This window comes from Entelurus aequoreus, linkage group LG03, assembly GCF_033978785.1.
Source record: "Entelurus aequoreus isolate RoL-2023_Sb linkage group LG03, RoL_Eaeq_v1.1, whole genome shotgun sequence".
Taxonomy (NCBI): domain Eukaryota; kingdom Metazoa; phylum Chordata; class Actinopteri; order Syngnathiformes; family Syngnathidae; genus Entelurus; species Entelurus aequoreus.
In genome coordinates, this window is record NC_084733.1 from 7,973,691 (window position 1) to 7,996,250 (window position 22,560).

Genomic DNA, 22,560 nt, shown 5'->3' on the forward strand with positions numbered 1-22,560 from the left:
GCGGACACTCGAACCACTAGGCCACTAATATAAGCTCCGCCCACCTCTCTTCGGACTCATTGTGTTCTGTATCCTGAAAGTCTTCACCTTTGCCACATGTTGTTGTTGCAGCCTTCTTCCAAAATGGAGTAAATTCATTGTTGTCCTCAAAATTCTACACACAATACCCCATAATGACGACGTGGAAGGTGATTTCAAACATTTTTGCAAGTGTATTAAAACAAACAAAATGTCTATAAGTATTCATAGCCTTTGCTCATGACTTAGTTGATGCATCTTTGGCAGGAATTACACCTCAAGTCTCGGACTTTGTGAATGTTGTACTTTCTTCCTGATGGTGTTGAATGAATCCCAGGAACAAGTGTGCGACTGTGCCTAATATTGTGGCCTCCATGGTGTCTCCCCCCCCTGCTAACTCCTGTCATTTCCTGCCCTTCCTCTGCCGCCCATGAGCAAACTCTGGCAGTTTTACCATGGCAATGTTTGTGTGTTGCAGTGCTGAGCATAGGAGAAGGAGGCTTCTGGGAAGGCAGCGTCAAAGGGAGGACGGGATGGTTTCCTGCCGACTGTGTGGAAGAAGTTCAGATTAGGCAGTTTGACCCCCGGCTCGGTAAGATGCTTCTTTGTCACCTGACTGAGTCACCTGAATGTGTCACCTGAATGTGTCACCTGACTGTGTCACTTGACTGAGTCACCTGAATGTGTCACCTGAATGTGTCACCAGACTGAGTCACCTGAATGTGTCAACTGACTGAGTCACCTGACTGTGTCACCTGACTGTGTGTCACCTGACTGTGTGTCACCTGAATGTGTCACCTGACCGAGTCACCTGAATGTGTCACCTGACTGAGTCACCTGAATGTGTCACCTGACTGAGTCACCTGAATGTGTCACCTGACTGAGTCACCTGACTGAGTCACCTGGCTGAGTCACCTGACTGAGTCACCTGAATGTGTCACCTGAATGTGTCACCTGACTGAGTCACCTGAATGTGTCACCTGACTGTGTCACCTGACTGAGTCACTTGAATGTGTCACCAGACTGAGTCACCTGAATGTGTCACCTGACTTTGTCACCTGACTGAGTCACCTGAATGTGTCACCAGACTGAGTCACCTGAATGTGTCAACTGACTGAGTCACCTGACTGTGTCACCTGACTGTGTGTCACCTGACTGTGTGTCACCTGAATGTGTCACCTGACTGAGTCTCCTGACTGAGTCACCTGAATGTGTCACCTGACTGAGTCACCTGAATGTGTCACCTGACTGTGTCACCTGAATGTGTCACCTGATTGAGTCACCTGACTGAGTCACCTGACTGAGTCACCTGGCTGTGTAAGCTGACTGAGTCACCTGACTGAGTCACCTGAATGTGTCACCTGACTGAGTCGCCTGACTGAGTCACCAGAATGTGTCACCTGACTGAATCACCTGACTGAGTCACCTGAATGTGTCACCTGACTGAGTCGCCTGACTGTGTCACCTGAATGTGTCACCTGACTGAGTCACCTAAATGTGTCACCTGAATGTGTCACCTGACTGAGTCACCTGAATGTGTCACCTGACTGAGTCACCTGACTGAGTCACCTGGCTGTGTAACCTGACTGAGTCACCTGAGTGAGTCACCTGAATGTGTCACCTGACTGTGTCACCTGAATGTGTCACCTGACTGAGTCACCTGACTGAGTCACCTGACTGTGTGTCACCTGACTGAGTCACCTGAATGTGTCACCAGACTGAGTCACCTGAATGTGTCAACTGACTGAGTCACCTGACTGTGTCACCTGACTGTGTGTCACCTGACTGTGTGTCACCTGAATGTGTCACCTGACCGAGTCACCTGAATGTGTCACCTGACTGAGTCACCTGAATGTGTCACCTGACTGAGTCACCTGAATGTGTCACCTGACTGAGTCACCTGACTGAGTCACCTGGCTGAGTCACCTGACTGAGTCACCTGAATGTGTCACCTGAATGTGTCACCTGACTGAGTCACCTGAATGTGTCACCTGACTGTGTCACCTGACTGAGTCACTTGAATGTGTCACCAGACTGAGTCACCTGAATGTGTCACCTGACTTTGTCACCTGACTGAGTCACCTGAATGTGTCACCAGACTGAGTCACCTGAATGTGTCAACTGACTGAGTCACCTGACTGTGTCACCTGACTGTGTGTCACCTGACTGTGTGTCACCTGAATGTGTCACCTGACTGAGTCTCCTGACTGAGTCACCTGAATGTGTCACCTGACTGAGTCACCTGAATGTGTCACCTGACTGTGTCACCTGAATGTGTCACCTGATTGAGTCACCTGACTGAGTCACCTGACTGAGTCACCTGGCTGTGTAAGCTGACTGAGTCACCTGACTGAGTCACCTGAATGTGTCACCTGACTGAGTCGCCTGACTGAGTCACCAGAATGTGTCACCTGACTGAATCACCTGACTGAGTCACCTGAATGTGTCACCTGACTGAGTCGCCTGACTGTGTCACCTGAATGTGTCACCTGACTGAGTCACCTAAATGTGTCACCTGAATGTGTCACCTGACTGAGTCACCTGAATGTGTCACCTGACTGAGTCACCTGACTGAGTCACCTGGCTGTGTAACCTGACTGAGTCACCTGAGTGAGTCACCTGAATGTGTCACCTGACTGTGTCACCTGAATGTGTCACCTGACTGAGTCACCTGACTGAGTCACCTGAATGTGTCACATTACACACGTTGACACACACTAAACAATATGTCCAAGTTGGATGACTTAACTTCCTTTCTTTCACTCATCCCTCTACTTTTATTGTGAAAAGGAAGCAGGAAATCAAAAGATGGAATGACTTTTTCTAAAAGTGCAGGAAGTTCAATGCCACTTCACATTGAAAGTTGCCCTCCGAGCTCCCATTTATCTTCGGTGAGCGCTGTGCGGGGGTGAAAAATGGCGACTGAGAGAGTGGGGGTGAAAAAAGAGGAAAGAAGGCGGGATGAGGTTGTGAAAAATGGCGGCTGAGAGAGTGGGGGTGAAAAGAAGAGGGCGTGAAGAAGCTGATGGAGAAGATGAGGGTGCAGAGCAAATGTATTGATGGGGCTCATTAGGAGTGATGTGTTATTTAGACTCATCAAACATGGCGTCATGGCCTCAATACGTGCCTCTGGTCACGTGCTCTCGCCACCAGCCCGTACGAGGCCTTAATGGTTTGCACGTGCTAACAGAGGACCCAACTTTCTAATAACGGCTGCAAAATAGCTGCAGGCCACTCATTTTCACCGGTGCCTCGGTCAATCTCTGGGCTGCAATCTGCTGGGATCAGAGCCCGCCCTCCATCCTGCTGTCCACCAATAGGAAAGAAGCGGACGTGCCTTCATTTTTCACCACTCTACCTGCAGCCTTCAGGAGCGTAATCATTTCTCTGGCTGATGGAAAAAGCAACTTGAACAAGCTTTCTCTTTGTGCTCATTCACTCCATCCCCACGGCGCCACACTCCAGTGACTCACGCTGCATGAATCAGCCGCGTCAGGCCAGGTCGCCTATTTTTAGCCCGGCCATTAAGAAGTTGTGGAATGTGTCTGCACTCCCTCGGAATGCATAAACATCAGCGATGCTGCGGCAGTGTCGCAATGAGGGAGGGAGGGACACAGCTTTAGGTACACTTGGCTGAGAGTGGCCTTTTAGGGGTGGTCCTCCAACCAGCCACCGCAAGTCCCACATTTTAGTGGTGGTCCTCCAACCGTCCACCGCAAGTCCCACATTTTAGTGGTGGTCCTCCAACCGGCCACCGCAAGTCCCACATTTTAGTGGTGGTCCTCCAACCGGCCACCGCAAGTCCCACATTTTTGTGGTGATCCTCCAACCAGCCACCGCAAGTCCCACATTTTGGCGGTGGTCCTCCAACCAGCCACGGCAAGTCCCACATTTTAGTGGTGGTCCTCCAACCAGCCACCGCAAGTCCCACATTTTAGTGGTGGTCCTCCAAACGGCCACCGCAAGTCCCACATTTTAGTGGTAGTCCTCCAATCAGCTACCGCAAGTCCCACATTTTAGTGGTGGTCCTCCAACCAGCCACCGCTAATCCCACATTTTAGTTGAGGTCCTCCAACCAGCCACCACAAGTCCCACATTTTAGTGGTGGTCCTCCAACCAGCCACAGCAAGTCCCACATTTTAGTGGTGGTCCTCCAACCAGCCACGGCAAGTCCCACATTTTAGTGGTGGTCCTCCAACCAGCCACGGCAAGTCCCACATTTTGGCGGTGGTCCTCCAACCAGCCACGGCAAGTCCCACATTTTAGTGGTGGTCCTCCAACCAGCCACGGCAAGTCCCACATTTTAGTGGTGGTTCTCCAACCATCCACCACAAGTCCCACATTTTAGTGGTGGTCCTTCAACCAGCCACCGCAAGTCCTACATTTTGGTGGTGGTCCTCCAACCAGCCACCGCAAGTCCCACACGTTACTGGTGGTCCTCCAACCAGCCACCGCAAGTCCCACATTTCAGTGGAGGTCCTCCATTCAGCCACCGCAAGTCCCACATTTCAGTGGTGGTCCTCCAACCAACCACCGCAAGTCCCACATTTCAGTGGTGGTCCTCCAACCAGCCACCGCAAGTCCCACATTTTAGTGGTGGTCCTCCAACCAGCCACCGCAAGTCCCACATTTTAGTGGTGGTCCTCCAACCAGCCACAGCAAGTCCCACATTTTAGTGGTGGTCCTCCAACCAGCCACCACAAGTCCCGCATTTTAGTGGTAGTCCTCCAACCGGCCACCGCAAGTCCCACATTTTAGTGGTGGTCCTCCAACCTGCCACGGCAAGCCCCACATTTTAGTGGTGGTCCTCCAACCAGCCACCGCAAGTCCCACATTTTATTGGTTGTCCTCCAACCAGCCACCGCAAGTCCCACATTTTAGTGGTGGTCCTCCAATCAGCCACCGCAAGTCCCACATTTTAGTGGTGGTCCTCCAACCAGCCACCGCTAATCCCACATTTTAGTTAAGGTCCTGCAACCAGCCACCACAAGTCCCACATTTTAGTGGTGGTCCTCCAACCAGCCACCGCTAATCCCACATTTTAGTTAAGGTCCTGCAACCAGCCACCACAAGTCCCACATTTTAGTGGTGGTCCTCCAACCGGCCACCGCAAGTCCCACATTTTAGTGGTGGTCCTCCAACCGGCCAACGCAAGTCCCACATTTTAGTGGTGGTCCTCCAACCGGCCAACGCAAGTCCCACATTTTAGTGGTGGTCCTCCAACCAGCCACCGCAAGTCCCACATTTTAGTGGTGGTCCTCCAAACGGCCACCGCAAGTCCCACATTTTAGTGGTAGTCCTCCAATCAGCTACCGCAAGTCCCACATTTTAGTGGTGGTCCTCCAACCAGCCACGGCAAGTCCCACATTTTAGTGGTGGTCCTCCAACCAGCCACGGCAAGTCCCACATTTTAGTGGTGGTCCTCCAACCAGCCACGGCAAGTCCCACATTTTGGCGGTGGTCCTCCAACCAGCCACGGCAAGTCCCACATTTTAGTGGTGGTCCTCCAACCAGCCACGGCAAGTCCCACATTTTAGTGGTGGTTCTCCAACCAGCCACCACAAGTCCCACATTTTAGTGGTGGTCCTTCAACCAGCCACCGCAAGTCCTACATTTTGGTGGTGGTCCTCCAACCAGCCACCGCAAGTCCCACACGTTAGTGGTGGTCCTCCAACCAGCCACCGCAAGTCCCACATTTCAGTGGAGGTCCTCCATTCAGCCACCGCAAGTCCCACATTTCAGTGGTGGTCCTCCAACCAACCACCGCAAGTCCCGCATTTTAGGGGTGGTCCTCCAACCAGCCACCGCAAGTCCCACATTTTAGTGGTGGTCCTCCAACCTGCCACCGCAAGCCCCACATTTTAGTGGTGGTCCTCCAACCAACCACCGCAAGTCCCACATTTTGGGGGTGGTCCTCCAACCAGCCACGGCAAGTCCCACATTTTAGTGGTGGTCCTCCAACCAGCCACGGCAAGTCCCACATTTTAGTGGTGGTCCTCCAACCAGCCACCGCTAATCCCACATTTTAGTTGAGGTCCTCCAACCAGCCACCACAAGTCCCACATCTTAGTGGTGGTCCTCCAACCAGCCACGGCAAGTCCCACATTTTAGTGGTGGTCCTCCAACCAGCCACGGCAAGTCCCACATTTTGGCGGTGGTCCTCCAACCAGCCACGGCAAGTCCCACATTTTAGTGGTGGTCCTCTAACCAGCCACCGCAAGTCCCACATTTTAGTGGTGGTCCTCTAACCAGCCACCGTAAGTCCCACATTTTAGTGGTGGTCCTCCAACCAGCCACCGCAAGTCCCACATTTTAGTGGTGGTCCTCCAACCAGCCACCGCAAGTCCCACATTTTAGTGGTGGTCCTCCAACCAGCCACCACAAGTCCCACATTTTAGTGGTGGTCTTCCAACCAGCCACAGCAAGTCCCACATTTTAGTGGTGGTCCTCCAACCAGCCACAGCAAGTCCCACATTTTAGTGGTGGTCCTCCAACCAGCCGCCATGAAAAAAGAAGTGTGTTTTACTGTTTTCTGACAGAGACTAACAACAGTGTTGAGAATAACGACGTTGTGTAATAACAATGTTACTAACTTACTTGTAAGCAGCAACCTAATTATCAGGATTGGTTTCACCTTATGATGCAACCAATACTTTGATAGAAATATGATGTTTTCTTTGATAGTAATGTTTTATTTGATAGCAATATGTTTTATTTGATAGTAATATGGTGTTTTGTTTGATAAAAAAATATGGTGTTTTATTTGATAGTAATATGATGTTTGATAGTGATATGGTGTTTCGTTTGATAGTAATAGGATGTTTTATTTGATAGTAATGTTTTATTTGATAGTAATATGGTGTTGTGGAGGAGGGCGTGCTCGGCGCGCCTCCTGCAGGAATGGGGTGTGTATGGCCCGGCCTCGAAGCCAGCGGCAGGTGAGTGGATTGCCCAGCTGGGGCTGGTTATCTAATCACCTGTCGCCTTTATTAGCAGCAGCCGGCCCGAGACACGTTTTTTGAGTTGGCGCCAGAGAGAGCAGAGACACACAGGACTGAAAAGTCCTGCTTGTTGCTCGTTGCTGTGCTTGTGTGAAAGGTGCACACGATATGGGTTGCTTTTAAACCCGCTAGCCCTTTTAATGTCAACCCTTTGCCGGCCCCGCCACAAACTAGGCTTTTTACGGATGCAGCCATCGCGTCGTCGCGTCCCGCAGCCTCTGCCCCAGCACGAACGGCCGATCCTCTGAGCCTAAACGCAGCGCCCGGAATGGGCGCCTGTGGTCCTCTCCGGTGCAGCCGGTCCGGTCCAGCACTGCCCGCCTCAAGTCCGGGAAGATCACGCAGGATGCCGCCAGCAGGCTGAGCGCTGCCCGCTGCGCTTCTCCCGCCAGCAGTGGCAGCAGCCGTACTCCCCACTCCTGTTCTGGCCATGCGCACGCCGCCGCCATGGCTTCGAAGACATCTAGGAAGGCCTGGGGGTCCTCCGTCTCGGTCCTCCGTCTCGGTCATCCTATGGGCGGAGACGGCCGCTGCTGTTTGCGCCGCTGGGGTTGGCGCCGCTGCTCCTACCCGGTCCACCAGCGAGTGCAGGATCCGGGTCTTTTGGGCCAGCTGGAGTTGGAGCGCCTCTACATGCTGCCGGTTGGCCGTCGTCACCTCCGTAAGAATCCGCTCCAACGCTGCCAGGGGGTCGGACGCTGCCATTGTCGGCAATCAGGTGTGTTGGGCGCCAGATGTGGAAGTCTCTGCTTGTGGTGGGTTCTCCTGACGCCGACAGATCTTCGGGAGCCCAGTAGACAGGTTGGATCAAGTCTTTTATTTTCATACACCAGTATGGTTTACTTTTCAGCAGTATATAGTTAAGACTTTTCATTCCGGCGTGTCTCTGCTTTCCGTGTCTCTCTCTCTGGCACCAACTCCAAAAACGTGTCTCGGTCCGGCTGCTGCTAATAACGGCAACAGGTGATTAGAAAACTAGCCCCACCCCCTCCTGGACCTTATTAGGGACAAGGTTGACATCACCCCAAGTGATTCGAGTAACACAACTTAGACAGAACTGACCGCTGAAGACCCCCCCCCCCCCCCTCACCCTCATTCCTTGTGTTTATTTACTTTCACGTTATATTTTATTGTATATCTTATTTATTATTTATTTATTTATTTTACCTTATTTACTCTTTATTTACCTTAATATAGTTTGTTAGATTGAAGCTAAGTTTGCATATATTCATGTGTGTCTATATTTGTTGTGGGCACTAGGCGACAATTACCTTGGGAATTAAGTGGGTGGGTATTGTAAGGGATGGGGTTTATTATGTTACATATTAAAAAATGTGCAGATACTCCAACTTGCTGTTGCCATGATCCATCATGCTGTATTGTCTGCAAAAAAATAAAAATATTTTGAAAAAAAAAAAAGAAAACTAGCCCCAGCTGGGCAATCCACTCACCTGCCGCTGGCTTCGAGGCCGGGACATACACACCCCATTCCTGCAGGAGGCGCCCCGACCACGCCCTCCTCCACAGGTGTTTTATTTGATAGTAATATGTTTTATTTGATAATATGATGTTTTATTTAATAGCAGTATGGTGTTTTATTTGATAGTAGTATGGTGTTGTATGGTTGCCATGCACACACTTGACTTATGTGCTGAGTCAGCAGACAGACTAACTAACTAACTTTGTGTCTGCTATCAAGTTGAGCTGAGTCAGCAACTGGAGGGGAGTCCTGCTCACTTTCACACTGCAACCACGAAACGCCATCGTGTGTGTGTGTGTGTGTGTGTGTGTGTGTGTGTGTGTGTGTGTGTGTGTGTGTGTGTGTGTGTGTGTGTGTGTGTGTGTGTGTGTGTGTGTGTGTGTGTGTGTGTGTCATACTAGCCAACCTTGAGACCTCCGAATTCGGGAGATTGGGGGGAGGAGGGGTTTAAGGTGTGGAGGGCGGGGTTGAGGTGGGCGGGGTTTGGTGGTAGAGGGGGTGTATATTGTAGCCCGGAAGAGTTAGGGCTGCATGGGATTCTGGGTATTTGTTCTGTTGTGTTAATGTTGTGTTACGGTGCGGATGTTCTTCCAAAATGTGTTTGTCGTTCTTGTTTGGTGTGGATTCACAATGTGGCGCATATTTGTAACAGTCTTAATGTTGTTTATACCGTCACCCTCAGTGTGACCTGTATGGCTATTGATCAAGTACGTCTTGCAGTCACTTACGTGTGTCTGCAGAAGCCGCATACAACATGTGACTGGGCCGGCACGCTGTTTGTATGGAGAAAAAGCGGACGCTAAAGGCAGTGCCATCACGGCACGGCCTAAATATTGTTGTCCGGGTGAAAATTCGGGAGAATGGTTGCCCCGGGAGATTTTCGGGAGGGGCACTGAAATTCGGGAGTCTCCTGGAAAAATCGGGAGGGTTGGCAAGTATGGTGTGTATGTGTGTGTGTGCGTGTGTGTGTGTGTGTGTGTCCTTCACAAAGAAAGGACAGAGAAGATGTGTTTGTCCAGCAGCATCCTTCATAGTGTACAGCAATAATCATAAGTTGTTCTGCTATTGAACATGTTGATGACTAAGTACAGTGTAATCATAAGTCGCCCTGCTATTGAACATGTTGATGACTAAGTACAGTGTAATCATAAGTTGTTCTACTATTGAACTTGTTGATGACTAAGTACAGTGTAATCATAAGTCGCCCTGCTATTGAACATGTTGATGACTAAGTACAGTGTAATCATAAGTCGCCCTGCTATTGAACATGTTGATGACTAAGTACAGTGTAATCATAAGTCGCCCTGCTATTGAACATGTTGATGACTAAGTACAGTGTAATCATAAGTTGTTCTGCTATTGAACATGTTGATGACTAAGTACAGTGTAATCATAAGTTGTGGTGTGCTGTGATGTGTGCAGAGACGCGAGAGGACCGCACCAAGCGACTGTTCAGACACTACACCGTGGGTTCCTATGACAACTTCACCTCCTACAGGTACGCTCTTTTTACTGTGCTGCAGTCTTGTGTTACGTCCTCCTTGCACCTAGTCTGAGCTGGGATTGACTGCCCCCTAAAGGCGACGCGCCGCAAACCGCGCTTGTTTGGCTTCAACCGAATTTGAGTGGCCTTATAAAAACAAGAAAGAACGATACATGTCAAAAATCAGTATAGACTTTCAGATTTAATAAAACGTGCTATTTACTATTCAGGGCATGTATTGTAAAAGGTGGCTGGGGTGCAGAGGTGTCACTGAGGGCCACATGGCAGTTATGTTTGGCCCCGGAGGGCCGATTCTAACAGTCAATACTATTATTACACCATTTTTTATGCATTTTATTAGTAGATTTTTTTTAAAGTAAAATGTAAAAAAAAAATATGGTAAGTTGTAATAATGTCACCTCAAAATGTAGTGTATATTACTGTACATGTAGTGTATATTACTGTACATGTAGTGTATATTACTGTACACGTAGTGTATATTACTGTAAATGTAGTGTATATTACTGTACATGTAGTGTATGTTACTGTACATGTAGTGTAGCATACTGTACATGTAGTGTATATAACTATATGTAGTGTATAGTCACATTTCAAAGTGCAGGTGTTCAAGTTTCTTTTTACTGCTCAATAATAAATAATAAAACAAGCTCCCTCCTGCATAAAGGATCTCAGTGCTAAGTGTGTGCGTGTGTGCGTGTGTGTGTGTGTGTGTGTGTGAATGGGTGAATGTGGAAATGGAGTCAAAGCACTTTGAGTACCTCAAAGGTAGAAAAGTATTCAGCATGTTGTTGAAAATGTGTGTTGCATAAAAGCATGAAAACATCTGAGAGATTTACTTTTAACATTTAATTTTTATGTTTATATATATTTTTAACATTTATATTTGGATTCAACGTTTATATTGAAATATTTAGGTTTATATTTAACATTAAAAATATTTACCAATTGAGATTTATATTCAACATAGACTTATATCTATTATTTAGATTTGGTGTTTAGTCGTAGGAGAACATCCACTCTGAAAATCTGGTGGTTAGTCATAGGAGAACATCCACTCTGAGTCTCTGGTGGTTAGTCGTAGGAGAACATCCACTCTGAGTTTCTGGTGGTTAGTCATAGGAGAACATCCACTCTGAGTCTCTGGTGGTTAGTCGTAGGAGAACATTCACTCTGAGTCTCTGGTGGTTAGTCGTAGGAGAACATCCACTCTGAGTCTCTGGTGGTTAGTCGTAGGAGAACATCCACTCTGAGTTTCTGGTGGTTAGTCGTAGGAGAACATCCACTCTGAGCCTCTTGTGGTTAGTCGTAGGAGAACATCCACTCTGAGTCTCTGGTGGTTAGTCGTAGGAGAAAATCCACTCTGAGTCTCTGGTGGTTAGTCGTAGGAGAACATCCACTCTGAGCCTCTTGTGGTTAGTCGTAGGAGAACATCCACTCTGAGTCTCTGGTGGTTAGTCGAAGGAGAACATCTGCTCTGAAAATCTGGTGGTTAGTCGTAGAAGAACATCCACTCTGAGCCTCTGTGGTTAGTCGAAGGAGAACATCTGCTCTAAACTTCTGGTGGTTAGTCGAAGGAGAACATCCACTCTGAGACTCTGTGGTTAGTCGTAGGAGAACATCCACTCTGAGTCTCTGGTGGTTAGTCGTAGGAGAACATCCACTCTGAGTTTCTGGTGGTTAGTCATAGGAGAACATCCACTCTGAGTTTCAGGTGGTTAGTTGTAGGAGAACATCCACTCTGAGTTTCTGGTGGTTAGTCATAGGAGAACATCCACTCTGAGTCTCTGGTGGTTAGTCGTAGGAGAACATCCACTCTGAGTCTCTGGTGGTTAGTTGTAGGAGAACATCCACTCTGAGTCTCTGGTGGTTAGTCGTAGGAGAACATCCACTCTGAGACTCTGTGGTTAGTCGTAGGAGAACATCCACTCTGAGTCTCTGGTGGTTAGTCGTAGGAGAACATCCACTCTGAGTTTCTGGTGGTTAGTCATAGGAGAACATCCACTCTGAGTTTCAGGTGGTTAGTTGTAGGAGAACATCCACTCTGAGTTTCTGGTGGTTAGTCATAGGAGAACATCCACTCTGAGTCTCTGGTGGTTAGTCGTAGGAGAACATCCACTCTGAGTCTCTGGTGGTTAGTTGTAGGAGAACATCCACTCTGAGTCTCTGGTGGTTAGTCGTAGGAGAACATCCACTCTGAGCCTCTTGTGGTTAGTCGTAGGAGAACATCCACTCTGAGCCTCTGTGGTTAGTCGAAGGAGAACATCTGCTCTAAACTTCTGGTGGTTAGTCGAAGGAGAACATCCACTCTGAGACTCTGTGGTTAGTCGTAGGAGAACATCCCCTCTGAACCTCTGGTGGTTAGTCGTAGGAGAACATCCACTCTGAGTCTCTGGTGGTTAGTCGTAGGAGAACATCCACTCTGAGTTTCTGGTGATTAGTCGTAGAAGAACATCCACTCTGAGTGTCTGGTGGTTAGTCGTAGGAGAACATCCACTCAGAGTCTCTGGTGGTTAGTCGTAGGAGAACATCCACTCAGAGTCTCTGGTGGTTAGTCGTAGGAGAACATCCACTCTGAGTCTCTGGTGGTTAGTCGTAGAACATCCACTCTGAGTCTCTTATGTCTGAGTCTTCTTATGGAGGATCAGTCACAAGATTAATTCCCTCTTAAGCTGCATCTCACACTTTGCTCCCGACCACTCACATTTGTCCAGTGTGTGTGTGTGTGTGTGTGTGTGTGTGTGTGTGTGTGTGTGTGTGTGTGTGTGTGTGTGTGTGTGTGTGTGTGTGTGTGTGTGTGTGTGTGTGTGTGTGTGTGTGTGTGCTTTCATATCTATTTGATGTGTGCTATCCTTCACAGTGATTACATCATTGAGGAGAAGAATGCAGTCTTGCAGAAGAAAGAAAACGAGGGCTTCGGTTTTGTCCTGCGAGGAGCAAAAGGTGACTTTTCTTCTTCTTCAACAACTTTGTGTTGAAATACACAAAAGAGGTCAAAGGTCTATTGGAATAGTCTTCTTAAAAGGACACACACTGTAGTATACATGTCAGGCCAGTAGGGGGTCTATTGGAATAGTCTTCTTAAAGGGACACACACTGTAGTATACATGGCAGACCAGTAGGGGGTCTATTGGAATAGTCTACTTAAAGGGACACACACTGTAGTATACATGTCAGACCAGTAGGGGGTCTATTGGAATAGTCTTCTTAAAGGGACACACACTGTAGTATACATGTCAGACCAGTAGGGGTCTATTGGAATAGTCTTCTCAAAGGGACACACACTGTAGTATACATGTCAGATCAGTAGGGGGTCTATTGGAATAGTCTTCTCAAAGGGACACACACTGTAGTATACATGTCAGACCAGTAGGGGGTCTATTGGAATAGTCTTCTCAAAGGGACACACACTGTAGTATACATGTCAGGTCAGTAGGGGTCTATTGGAATAGTCTTCTTAAAGGGACACACACTGTAGTATACATGTCAGACCAGTAGGGGTCTATTGGAATAGTCTTCTCAAAGGGACACACACTGTAGTATACATGTCAGACCAATAGGAGGTCTATTGGAATAGTCTTCTTAAAGGGACACACACTGTAGTATACATGTCAGGTCAGTAGGGGGTCTATTGGAATAGTCTTTTAAAGGGACACACTGTAGTATACATGTCAGACCAGTAGGAGGTCTATTGGAATAGTCTTCTTAAAGTGACACACACTGTAGTATACATGTCAGACCAGTAGGGGTATGTTGGAATAGTCTTCTCAAAGGGACACACACTGTAGTATACATGTCAGACCAGTAGGGGGTCTATTGGAATAGTCTTCTTAAAGGGACACACACTGTAGTATACATGTCAGGCCAGTAGGGGGTCTATTGGAATAGTCTTCTCAAAGGGACACACACTGTAGTATACATGTCAGGCCAGTAGGGGTCTATTGGAATAGTCTTCTTAAAGGGACACACACTGTAGTATACATGTCAGACCAGTAGGGGGTCTATTGGAATAGTCTTCTCAAAGGGACACACACTGTAGTGCACACTGTAGTCAGGCCAGTTGTTATTGTGCAAGTCCTAGGCAGGCTGGCAGCTTTGGTCAATGTGTGTTTGTGTGTGTGCGAGTGTGTGTGTGTGTGTGTGTGTGTGTGTGTGTGTGTGTGTGTGTGTGTGTGTGTGTGTGTGTGTGTGTGTGTGTGTGTGTGTGTGTGTGTGTGTGTGTGTGTGTGTGTGTGTGTGTGTGTGTGTGTGTTGTCCCATCTGCTCCACTCAGATTCTGTAAACTGGTCTGTGGTCATTTTCTCATCTATGTGTTTTTTCCACTCTCTACTTTACAAGCTCCATCATCCTCTCACAAGCATCCTGCATCCTAACACAAATTGCCTCTCCACTAGTCTCCATCACCACATTTACCCCCCCGCCCCCTTCTAGCATGGGATGGTTGCTATGGCAACCCCTCTAAGGCATCTTGGTGGGAGTCTGCTTTTATTTGTCTTTCTCTCACTGTGTAGAAGCCCGTGACACACACACACACACACACACTCTCACTCACTCACTCACTCACTCACTCACTCCCAGGTTGGGTTAGTGCCAAGATTGAATGGAATATTTTCTACAAGAGCAGCTGCTCACAAAGTGTGTGTTTGAAATGTGTCAACATGCTCTAAGACGTCTTTGATTGACAGCTGTCTCTTCTCGTTGTTTGTCAGCTGAGACGCCCATTGAAGAGTTTGATTGACAGCTGTCTCTTCTCAATGTTTGCCAGCGGAGACGCCCATTGAAGAGTTCACGCCCACCCCCGCCTTCCCCGCCCTGCAGTACCTGGAGTCAGTGGACGTGGAAGGTGTGGCATGGAGGGCCAGCTTGAGGACAGGAGACTTTCTCATCGAAGTAATTCTCTCCTTGTGAGGTCAATGGGGTCATGTATGAATGAATGAATGAATGAATGTGTGATTCTCTCCTTGTGTGTTGAAACAACATTGTTCATGTCCTTGTGAGATCAATGGGGTCATGTATGATTGAATGAATGAATGAATGTGTGATTCTCTCCTTGTGTGTTCAAACAACATTGTCCATGTCCCTGTCAGGTCAATGGGGTCATGTATAAATGAATGAATGAATGTGTGTTGAAACAACATTGTTCATGTCCCTGTCAGGTCAATGGGGTCATGTATGAATGAATGAATGTGTGTTGAAACAACATTGTCCATGTCCTTGTTAGGTCAATGGGGTCATGTACAGTATGAATGAATGAATGTGTGTTGAAACAACATTGTCCATGTCCTTGTTAGGTCAATGGGGTCATGTATGAATGAATGCATGAATGTGTGTTGAAACAACATTGTCCATGTCCCTGTTAGGTCAATGGGGTCATGTATGAATGAATTAATGAATGTGTGTTGAAACAACATTGTCCATGTCCCTGTCAGGTCAATGGGGTCATGTATAAATGAATGAATTAATGTGTGTTGAAACAACATTGTCCATGTCCCTGTTAGGTCAATGGGGTCATGTATGAATGAATGAATGAATGTGTGTTGAAACAACATTGTCCATGTCCCTGTCAGGTCAATGGGGTCATGTATGAATGAATGAATGAACTTGTTGAAACAACATTGTCCATGTCCATGTCAGGTCAATGGGGTCATGTATGAATGAATGAATGAACTTGTTGAAACAACATTGTCCATGTCCCTGTCAGGTCAATGGGGTCATGTATGAATGAATGAATGAACTTGTTGAAACAACATTGTCCATGTCCCTGTCAGGTCAATGGGGTCATGTATGAATGAATGAATGAACTTGTTGAAACAACATTGTCCATGTCCATGTCAGGTCAATGGGGTCATGTATGAATGAATGAATGAACTTGTTGAAACAACATTGTCCATGTCCCTGTCAGGTCAATGGGGTCATGTATGAATGAATGAATGAACTTGTTGAAACAACATTGTCCATGTCCATGTCAGGTCAATGGGGTCATGTATGAATGAATGAATGAACTTGTTGAAACAACATTGTCCATGTCCCTGTCAGGTCAATGGGGTCATGTATGAATGAATGAATGAACTTGTTGAAACAACATTGTCCATGTCCCTGTCAGGTCAATGGGGTGAACGTGGTGAAGGTGGGTCACAAGCAGGTGGTGTCTTTAATCCGACAAGGAGGGAACCAGCTGCTGATGAAGGTGGTGTCCGTCATGCGGAAACCAGAGTCCGAGGAAGTTGTCCGCAAAAAAGGTAAATGTTTATTACCTATTAGCACCTGTCATCATGCATTCACACCTGCTGGTGGTAAGCTACTTTCATCATTCATTCACACCTGCTGGTGGTAAGCTACTTTCATCATTCATTCACAACTGCTGGTGGTAAACTACATTCATCATTCATTCATTGAAGAAGGTCCTGACAAGGCACATCTCAATGGGGGCCGTGAAGACAGGATGGAAGGGGGCCAGGAGGGCACTGGGTCTCAAAGCCAAAGGACTTCCCTCCTCTTCTTCACCTTCCTCCTCAACGCCATACTTTATCTCCACAGCACCGCCCCCTCCCAAGAGAGCCCCCAGCACCACCCTCACGCTGCGCTCCAAGTCCATGACGGCCGAGCTGGAAGAATTGGGTGAGTGCCCTCAACACACCGTCCTCGTCTTCTTCTCCCTCTTTCCAACTTTTGGCTATAGTCACTTTTCTCCGCTTGCTTTTTTTTCCCCTCTGCTTTCATTTTTCTCTACAAGCTTCTGCCCGGAGGAGAAGAGGAGGTGAGTCTTATCTCAAATACTCCACGTGGGTCTTCTGCGTTCCTTTCAAAAGACCCCGTGGCCTTCATTGAATGGAAACGTTGGGTCAAAGAGTTGAGTCTCCAACCTAACTGGCAAACATGACGCAAGAAGTCATGTTGGAGGACCTTCATTCACTTCTTTAACAAACAATCAGATAACTACAAACTCAAGTCATTTCCAATGTTTACCAGGGTGGTGCCCATACCAATAGTTTACTACCGGTACCAACATGTATTTCCATACTTTTCTAAATAAAGGGCACCACAAAAAATATCATGATTGTCTTTATTGGAACAAAAAAATCTTAGGGTACATGAAACATATGTTTATTATTGTAATTTAGTCCTTAAATAAACTAGACAACTTGTCTTTTAGTAGTAAATAAACAAACAAAGACTCCTAATTAGTCTGCTGACGTATGCAGTAACATATTGGGTCATTTATACACCTATTATTTTGTCTACATGATGAGGGACAATCTGTAAAAATGTATTATTAATCTACTTGTTCATTTACTGTTAATATCTGCTTATTTTCTGTTTTAACATGTTCTATCTACACTTCTGTTAAAATGTAATAATCACTTATTCTTCTCTTCTTTGATACTTGACATTAGTTTTGGATGATACCACACATTTAGGTATCGATCCGATACCAAGTAGTTACAGGATCATACATTGGTCATATTCTTATGAGTTACTATGGTCATCAAATGAGTTACTATGGTCTTCTAATTAGTTACTATGGTCTTCTAATGAGTTACTGTGGTCTTCTAATGAGTTACCATGGTCTTCTAATGAGTTACTATGGTCTTCTAATTAGTTACTATGGTCTTCTAATGAGTTACTATGGTCATCTAATTAGTTACTATGGTCTTCTAATGAGTTACTATGGTCTTCTAATTAGTTACTGTGGTCTTCTAATTAGTTACTATGGTCATATAATTAGTTACTATGGTCATCTAAGTCACAGCAGCTCAGACGAGGCACCAAGCAGTGTGGGTGCGGAGTGTTTCCACAGAGCCTGAAATGTGGGTGTCAGGGACAGACGCGGAAGGAGTTTTTTCCAACAAAGTTCTAAAGCTTAGTGATGTATCAAATATATCAGATTGTAGGTGTTTTTTTACCCTTCACATTCATATTTCACTGTTTTTGCATTTTTGTTGTGTTTCGCTTGATTGTAAAATATGTGGATGGAGAGGGGGGTGTGACGTTCATATGTTGTCAATATTCAGTGTTTTATCCTTCATAATTAATATTGTCCATTCACTATAAAAATGCAAAATTCCATTCCGTTTTTTAAGGCGATCCGTCATAAAGTTGTTAGCATTCAACCAGACATTATTGTGAGGTTGTGTTCTTAAAAATAGATATGCCGGCCCACAGACACATTTTTTTCTCCAAATTTAGCCCCACTGAGTCAAAATAATTGCCCAGGTGTGAGTTCGATAGTAATTATTAGAGATGTCCGATATTATCGGCCGATATATGCGTTAAAATGTAATATCGGAAATTATCGGTATCGTTTTTTTTATTATCGGTATCGTTTTTTTTTGTGTTTTTTTTTAATTAAATCAACATAAAAACACAAGATACACTTACAATTAGTGCACCAACCCAAAAAACCTCCCTCCCCCATTTACACTCATTCACACAAAAGGGTTGTTTCTTTCTGTTATTAATATTCTGGTTCCTACATTATATATCAATATATATCAATACAGTCTGCAAGGGATACAGTCCGTAAGCACACATGATTGTGCGTGCTGCTGGTCCACTAATAGTACTAACCTTTAACAGTTAATTTGACTCATTTTCATTCATTACTAGTTTCTATGTAACTGTTTTTATATTGTTGTACTTTCTTTTTTATTCAAGAATTTTTTTTAAATTTATCTTATTTTACTAATTTTTTTAAAAAGTACCTAATCTTCACCATACCTGGTTGTCCAAATTAGGCATAATAATGTGTTAATTCCACGACTGCATATAACGGTTGATATCGGTATCGGTTGATATTGGTATCGGTAATTAAAGAGTTGGACAATATCGGAATATCGGATATCGACAAAAAGCCATTATCGGACATCCCTAGTATTTATCAAACAAAAATGCTATTATTGAAATTAAGCTGTAACTGTTTCCAAATGTTGAGTCTTAATGACTTTTTTTTGTGCACTAGCTGTACTTTTTATGTTTGTCTAGCACCTTCTGGCTAACTGCTTCTACAATCTGGTCTAGTGTTGTTATACAATTGAAATGATAATGCACTAAACCAGGGGTCGGCAACCTTTACCACTCAAAGAGCCATTTTGGCAAGTTTCACAAATTAAAGAAAGTAATGGGAGCCACAAAAAAAAAAAATTAAATTTAAAATGAAAAACACCGCATACAAAGCTTAAACGCTTTGTGCTATGTTAACCAGGGGTCTCCGACACACGCACCGGCACGCACTTTAATGTGGAAATTTGATGTTAGTGCAGCCCGCGAGTTTTGAATGAATGGCGCTTGATAGTGTCATACTTGCCAACCCTCTCATTTTTCCCGGGAGACTCCCGAATATCAGAGCGTGATGACACTGCATTTGGCGCCCTCTACAGTCTGCCCTAACAGTGTACCTGCTCGACCACACGTAGAATGCAATTTCAGCTTGCTCACGTAAGTGACAGCAAGGCGTACTAACTCAGCAGCCACACATCTTACACTGACGGTACCAATACCCAGAATCCCATGCAGCCCTAACTCTTCCGCTCAACCAACGCACGGTGAGGTGGGGGGGGGGGGGGGGTGGGGGGGGTGGGGGGTGGGGGGGGCGGGGGGGTGATGTGTGGGGGGATTTGGTGGTAGCGGGGGTGTATAATGTAGACAGGAAGAGTTAGGGCTGCATGGGATTCTGGGTAATGGTTGTGTTGTGTTAATGTTGTGTTACGGTGGGATGTTCTCCAGAAATGTGTTTTTCATTATTTTTTGGTGTGGGTTCACAGTGTGGCGCATATTTGTAACGTAACAATGTTAAAGTTGTTTGATACGGCTACCGTCAGTGTAAGCTGTGTGGCTGATGACTAAGTATGCTTTGCTGTCTCCTGTGTGTGCAAGTAATAACAACATGCAACATGTGGCTGGACTGGCATGCTGTATGTAAATGCTATAGAGGACAATTACTGCAGTGCAATTAGGGCATGCCCTTTATTTAGTAATTAGAGTGTAAAAAGGATTATTTTTTCCCTGGGAGTTATCTATGAGGGACACTGAGATCCATAAATCTCTTGGGAAAATCGGGGGGGTCGGCATGTATGTAGCTGAGCCGCATCAGAGTGGTCAAGGAGCCGCGGGTTGCCGACCCCTGCACCAAACAGATCATTTGTTGTGTAAAAAAGGATGCCTCCTTACTTAGTTCCGGCTAATCTCCACAGAGAGGCTGGACGAGATGTTGGCGTCCCAGGAGTCCACGCTGCGTTCGCAACCCTCAGAAACGGACTACAGATCAGCCACGGTCAAACAGCGGCCCACCAGCAGGAGAATAACGCCAGCAGAGATCAGTGTGAGTGTGAGTGTGAGCATCAACACCCGCTGATCTCGTCAGGAAATACTCACCTGTGTCTTTGCGTCTGCCTCTAGTCACTGTTTGAGCGACAAGGAATGACGCTGCACGGAGGTCTTCACCCGGCCATGGAGAGAGGACACGTACCCTTATCTAGGGGCATGTCCAGGACCAAGTCATTTGGTAAAACAATCACCTATCCTGTTCATTGTCAAGTAAGGTGAATCATGTTTACCTGCAATAAGAGACATGCATTTTTACACAATAGAGGCAGGCCTGGGCAATCATTTACACTCGGGGGGACATATTTATATATGTACATATGTACATTATATATATATATATATATATATATATATATATATATATATATATATATATATATATATATATATATATATATATATATATATATATATATATCAGTGACGTGCGGTGAGGTTCATGGCTGGTGAGGCACTGACCTCATCACATTACAAACATATGAACCCTAAATAGTATCTTATTCACCATTTGATTGGCAGCAGTTAACGGGTTATGTATAAAAGCTCATACCAGCATTCTTCCCTGCTTGGCACTCAGCATCAAGGGTTGGAATTGGGGGTGACATCACCAAAAATGATTCCCGGGCGTGGCGCCGCTGCTGCTCACTGCTCCCCTCACCTCCCAGGGGGTGATCAAGGGGATGGGTTGAATGCAGAGGACAATTTTCACCACACCTAGTGTGTGTGACAATCATTGGTACTTTAACTTAACTTTAACTTTACACATACAAACTGCAGCACACAAAAAAGCACATTTAATTAAAAAAAACGTTATTATGGTCTTACCTTTACTTATAAATGAAGTCGATGCGCCGCTCCTTCTGAACAAAAGCATCGATAACTTGTTTATAGAAGTCTTCCTTATCTTTCTTCAGTTTTAAAAGTCCCTCAGTCTCGATGGAGATCTTCCTTTAATTATTACCTCCTGCTTCTAATAGAAAGTCCAGTTTAGAAAACTGTTTTATTTTAGATATGTAATCCTCCATTATAAAGTCCAGGCGAGAGGAAAAAAATAAACGATCACTGCCGCTGCACTTGATTTGCTAACTCTACCTTGTTGTCACTTCTTCTGCAGCCGAGTAGTCGCAAAAATGATCCCTGGGATCACTAGCGCCTTCTACCACCATGAGGCGGGATTACTGCGAGCCTCACCCAGTGCGTCTTCGCAGCCGTTTTATGATTGCTCAGCACAAGAAATATGTTACACACATACAGTTGTTGACAAAATACACTGTACATTATATACCTCAGCTAACTAAACTATGGAGATTTATAATATAATGCATATAGCAATACGGTCTCACTGCATAGCAGGCCAGCAGTTAGCCGAGTCATTGCGCAATCCATGGTGAGGCCTCAACTGGCTGGTGACTCACCGCAAGTCTCTTCTCAGTATTTGAACGGCAAATGTGAAAATTCAGCGATTTTGAATACAAATAATCTAAAACTGGTGAAGTTAAATGGAAAATAACTTTATAGTGGATACATACAAAAAAATTTTTTTTTTTTTTTTTCTTTTTACATTTTTTTTCTTTCCATGATGGCACGTGAGGCCCTGCCTCACCTGCCTCCCCTGGCTGCACGTCACTGATATATATATATATATATATATATATATATATATATATATATATATACATGTGTGTGTATGTATGTGTGCGTGGGTCCTATTTTTACGAACACTAACAAAAAACCTCTTGATAATGTCTGATTGAAAGCTAAAAACGTTATGACAGACCGCCTAAAAAAAACAAAATGAAATTTTAATTTTTTTTTACTGAATGAGACACCCAGAATGTACATGAAAATACAGAATGTGGGATTTACAATATTAACTATGAAGGATAAAACACTGAATATTGACAACATATCAACGTCACACCCCCTCTCAATCAACATTTTATAATCAACAAAAATGCAACAAACACAGTGAAATATGGGTAAAAAAAAAACACCTACAATCTGATACATCTGATATATCACTAAGCTTTAGAAGTTTGTTGTAAAAATCTCCTTTCGCGTCTGTCCCTGGAAACACTCTGTGGAAACACTCCCCACCCACACTGCTTGGTGCCTCATCTAAACTGCTGTGACTTACATTACCATAGTAACTAATTAGATGACCATAGTAACTCATTAGATGACCATAGTAACTCATTAGATGACCATAGTAACTACTTAGATTACCATAGTAACTA

The 22,560-nt window shown here is 45.5% G+C and overlaps 1 protein-coding gene across 1 annotated transcript in view; it reads left to right on the plus strand.

Moving 5' to 3' along the window:
• The window catches only part of LOC133647174 (SH3 and multiple ankyrin repeat domains protein 3-like), a 122,689-nt gene that overhangs the window by 77,143 nt on the left and 22,986 nt on the right, over positions 1-22,560 (plus strand). Inside the window, exons 11-19 of the mRNA XM_062043316.1 lie at positions 497-610; positions 9,922-9,997; positions 12,861-12,943; positions 14,766-14,890; positions 16,104-16,239; positions 16,538-16,618; positions 16,734-16,757; positions 20,191-20,324; positions 20,396-20,501. Coding sequence (XP_061899300.1) covers positions 497-610; positions 9,922-9,997; positions 12,861-12,943; positions 14,766-14,890; positions 16,104-16,239; positions 16,538-16,618; positions 16,734-16,757; positions 20,191-20,324; positions 20,396-20,501 — 879 coding nt within the window. The remainder of the gene's footprint in view (positions 1-496; positions 611-9,921; positions 9,998-12,860; positions 12,944-14,765; positions 14,891-16,103; positions 16,240-16,537; positions 16,619-16,733; positions 16,758-20,190; positions 20,325-20,395; positions 20,502-22,560) is intronic.